At 53.2% G+C, this 4,134-nt stretch overlaps 1 protein-coding gene across 1 annotated transcript; it reads left to right on the forward strand.

The window, feature by feature from the left end:
• Nucleotides 1–927: 927 nt before the first annotated feature.
• Nucleotides 928–1,293, forward strand: LOC147990275 (uncharacterized). Its single transcript, XM_087537810.1, has one exon. It carries the CDS (start codon nucleotides 928–930, stop codon nucleotides 1,291–1,293), a length of 366 nt encoding a protein of 121 aa, XP_087393936.1.
• The last annotated feature ends 2,841 nt before the right edge of the window (nucleotides 1,294–4,134 follow it).

Raw genomic sequence — 4,134 nt, forward strand, 5'->3', positions numbered from 1 at the left:
TGCGGGACGCAAGGGCGCGATACCCCATGCCACAGAAGCTTTTGCTCGCACTCCTGGTGGCCTCGCGCAAGCTGCGTCATTACTTTCAAGGCCACCCAATTAAGGTCGTCTCAGCCTACCCACTGGAGAGGGTGCTCTGGAGCCCCAATGTTGCGGGAAGAGTCGCCGAGTGGAACACCGAATTGCAAGCGTTTCAGCTGGAGTTCAGAACAACCAGGGTCATCAAGGGAGCTGCCCTCGCCGACTTCGTGGTAGAATGGACCGACGCTCCGGAGCCTGAAGCAGGTGAGAGCCGATCCCTCTTGCCAGGAAGCGAAGCGCCGGATGGCTGGGTCATGTACTTCGATGGCGCTTTCGCACGCCAAGGTGCAGGGGCCGGCGCCGTGCTCATCTCCCCCACCCAAGATAAGCTATAATACGCAGTGCAGCTCTGCTTCTAGTGGGGCGATAAGGTCTCAAAAAGATCACGGAATATGAGGGGTTGATCTCCGGCCTCAAGGCCACCGCGGCCTTAGGGGTGAAACGTCTCACCATCAAGGGCGACTCGCACCTCCTCGTCAACTTCTCCAACAAGGTGTACAAGCCGATGGATGAGCACATGGGGCATACCTCGCGGAGGTGCATAGGATGGAGAAGCAATTCTTGGGCCTAGAGCTACAACACGTGCCTCGCGGCACAAACAAGGAAGCCGATGACATCGCTAGAAGGGCATCCAAGCGCCTGCCCCAGGAGCCCGGCGTCTTCGAGGAGCAACGTTTCAAGCCTTCAGCAGCAACCCCCTCCGCGGGGCTGGCATCACCTCGGGAGGAGCTCCCCTAACTACCAGCCTCAGGAGCCCCAGCCTGTGGCCCGACCACGGGAGCATGCCTGCTCCTGGCGCTCGAACCTCGGGAGGGGTGCTGGACTGAGGAGTTCAATACGTACCTGATGCGAGGGACACTGCCGGAGAAAGAGGAGGATGCGGAGCGCGTGGCGCGGCAGGCTATGACGTATTGCATACAAGATGGTGAGCTATACAGAAGGCGACCTAATGATGTTTCCTTGCGATGCATCTCCAGGGAGCAGGGGAACGAATTGCTAGCTGACATACACGGCGGGGACTGCAGGCATCACTCGTCGTCATGGACCCTGGTCGGCAAGGCGTTCCGCAGCGGCTTCTACTGGCCCACGGCACTCAACGACGCAACTGAGCTGGTGAAGTCCTGCGAGGCCTGCCAATTCCATGTCAAGAAAATCCACCAGCCGGCCCAGGTCCTCCAGACTATCCCACTTTCGTGGCCATTCGCGGTCTAGGGGCTGGATATCCTGGATCCGTTTCCGCGAGTGCCTGGGGGCTACTGCTACCTCTACGTCGCCATCGACAAGTTCACCAAATGGGCAGAGGTGGAAGTCGTCCGCACCATCCCAGCCGGGTCGGCGGTTAAATTCATCAAGGGCCTTGTGAGCCGGTTCGGGGTTCCTAACTGCATCATCACTGACAACGGCTCGCAGTTCACTAGCAATCTCTTCAGGACCTATTGTTACACCCGAGACCGATGCGCCAGGTGTCTTCCAGTTATTCGTTGTTGTTGCCTTGTCATTCGCTTGCGTGTTGCATCTTGCCATGTCATCATCTGCATTGCATCTGCATGTTTTCGAAACTTGCATCCGTCTGGGTTTCCCCAGTTATCTCCGTTGTCCGTTCTGAGCCCAGACACACTCGCACGGACTCGCGACATGTCCAAAATATTATTTTATAAGTGGCCGGAAAATGTTCTCGGAATGGGTTGAAAGTTGGCGTGCGACCTTATTATAGTGTAGGTAGACCGCCTGCCAAGTTTCATCACATTCGGAGTCCGTTTGATAGCCCAACCGTTAAACATATAGCAGCATTATAGTCGGTCATGCATCGGATGTTTTCGGTCTCCGAAAACGGTTGTCGGGATTCCTTCTTTCCTCTCCTCTCAGCCCGAGGGCTTCTGCACAGCCCACAAGTTCCAACCGACCCCTCGCATGCGCATCTGAAACCTCTCCGTACCAGAACCGCACGGTCGTGATCGATGGGTCCAGATCACCCCAAACATCCCTAAAATATCTTCGGTTCTTTGTTTGAACTCCCCTAGCATTTTATTCTGAAACCGCCCGATTTCAATCGGAGGACCCAAATTAGACCTAACCTAACCCACTTCTATATAACCAGGTCAACCCTAGACCCTAGCCAGACAAATTCCCTCCAATCCCGAGTGTGCCGCCACCCTTCTCGGATCCGGCACCGCACCAACCACCTTCCTTCCTCATTTTCATATCCACCCAATCCACCCAACCTCCAGATCCATCCATCTGGACCCTTGGATGGAGATCCAACGTCGAGAAGGCGCCCCTGCAGCTTCTGCAAGCCCCCTCCTTCCATGGCTCCGCTCCACGCCCGAGCTCGTCCTCGAGCACGATGCCGCCCTTGCCGACCCCCGTCGACCAGGCGCTGCTCCGCCCGCCCTCTCTCTCTCTCCTTCCTCCTTCCTTCCTCTCCCTCACCTTTTTCCCCGTCTCTCCCGCATGAGCTGAACCCCGCCGCTGCCATTCGAGCTCTCTGGCCGGATCTTCCTCTCTGCCGCCGGGAACGAGCTCCCCACGCCCGGATCCGCTCATTCTCGCCTCCTCCACGTCGCCGGGAGTCGCGCCATGGACCTCTGCACCCTCGCCGGAGCAAGCTCGTCCCCAAGTCTCGCCAGCGCCACCTCGCCCCTGCTTCACAGCGAGCCGCTGCCCCGCGTTGACTTGCTGCTCATCCTCAAGGTCGCCGGCGTGGGTCCCGCCAAGCCATCGCCATTCCTTCTCCGGTGCCCGTCCCCGTCGGAGTAGACCTCCACCGCAGGCTGCCCACCAAGCCGCAGGAGCAGTCGCACGCCACTGCCTTGCTTCTGCATCGCTCGCCAAGCCCCGCTGGAAGCCACACGCGAGCCCGCGTTGACTCCGTCTGTGGGGGTCCCATTCGCCAGCAGCCGCATGCCACACATCACTCAAGTCCCAGCAGCCTCGATCTCCACCATGTCTGCTACCTCTCCATCGATCTGGGCTTGGCCCATGGTGAAGCCATCCCCAGGACCTCATTTGTTTCCTTCTGCTGGGCCAGTTCAAGTTTTGGCCCATGATGTGTTTTTTCCGTGGATGATTCTAGCTATTTATCGAGGAGTTTGGCAGTTTTGCAAAAAAAACCTAATGTTCATGCATTTAATAACTAATTAACCATGCATCAGATTAAAACAAATTATATATGTAAAATGCTTAGTTTTTCATGTACTTTCATATTCCACAACTTTCATCCATGGTTAAAATGTTTAAATTGTTGTTTGCATTAATTTGCTTGAATGCCATGCTAAAATGCTTTATGTCCTAACTAAATAATCGTAGCTCCATTTTAAACAAACCTTATATGTAAATGGGGTAGAAAATGCTTAGTTTAACATGGTGGCATCATATTGCATGTTTAACAACTCTAAAATATGGTTTAGGGCAGAACAATACCAAATTCGTAATATGCATATGGGGATTTTCCGGAATTGTTGTTTGTTGTTCCGGCCTCATTTAAACTTTCCTAGATAGGTAGTTTTCATATGCTTCACCCCTTTCCATTTTTAATAACATTTAGTATTGTTGGGTACATAAACGGGAGAGAACTAAATAAGTCATGTGGTGTTTCCTCAATATGCAACTCGTTGCATATTGAGCTCCACTTAATTTGTAGTATTGTTTGTGCACTTTGCCATGCCATGCCTCATTAAACCAGACATGCATTATGCCATGTTTATGTGATGGTTGTTTACCATGTTGTTCTCTTCTTTCTGGTGTTGCTTTTTTCTTGATAGTTTCAGTTACGTTGCGTTTGTGAGGATCCGTTCGACTACGTCTGTTTGTCTTCTTCATGGACTCGTTCTTCTTCCTTGCGGGATTTCAGGCAAGATGACCATACCCTCGATATCACTTCTATCTTTGCTTGCTAGTTATTCGCTCTATCCCTATGTTGCGCTACCTATCACTTGTTTATCATGCCTCCCATATTGACATGTCAAGCCTCTAACTCACCTTCCTAGCAAGCTGTTGTTTGGCTATGTTACCGCTTTTGCTTAGCCCCTCTTATAGCGTTGTTAGTTGCAGGTG

The sequence above is a fragment of the Triticum urartu genome, chromosome 1A (assembly GCF_056163025.1).
Source record: "Triticum urartu cultivar PI428250 chromosome 1A, HENAU_Tu73, whole genome shotgun sequence".
Lineage (NCBI taxonomy): Eukaryota > Viridiplantae > Streptophyta > Magnoliopsida > Poales > Poaceae > Triticum > Triticum urartu.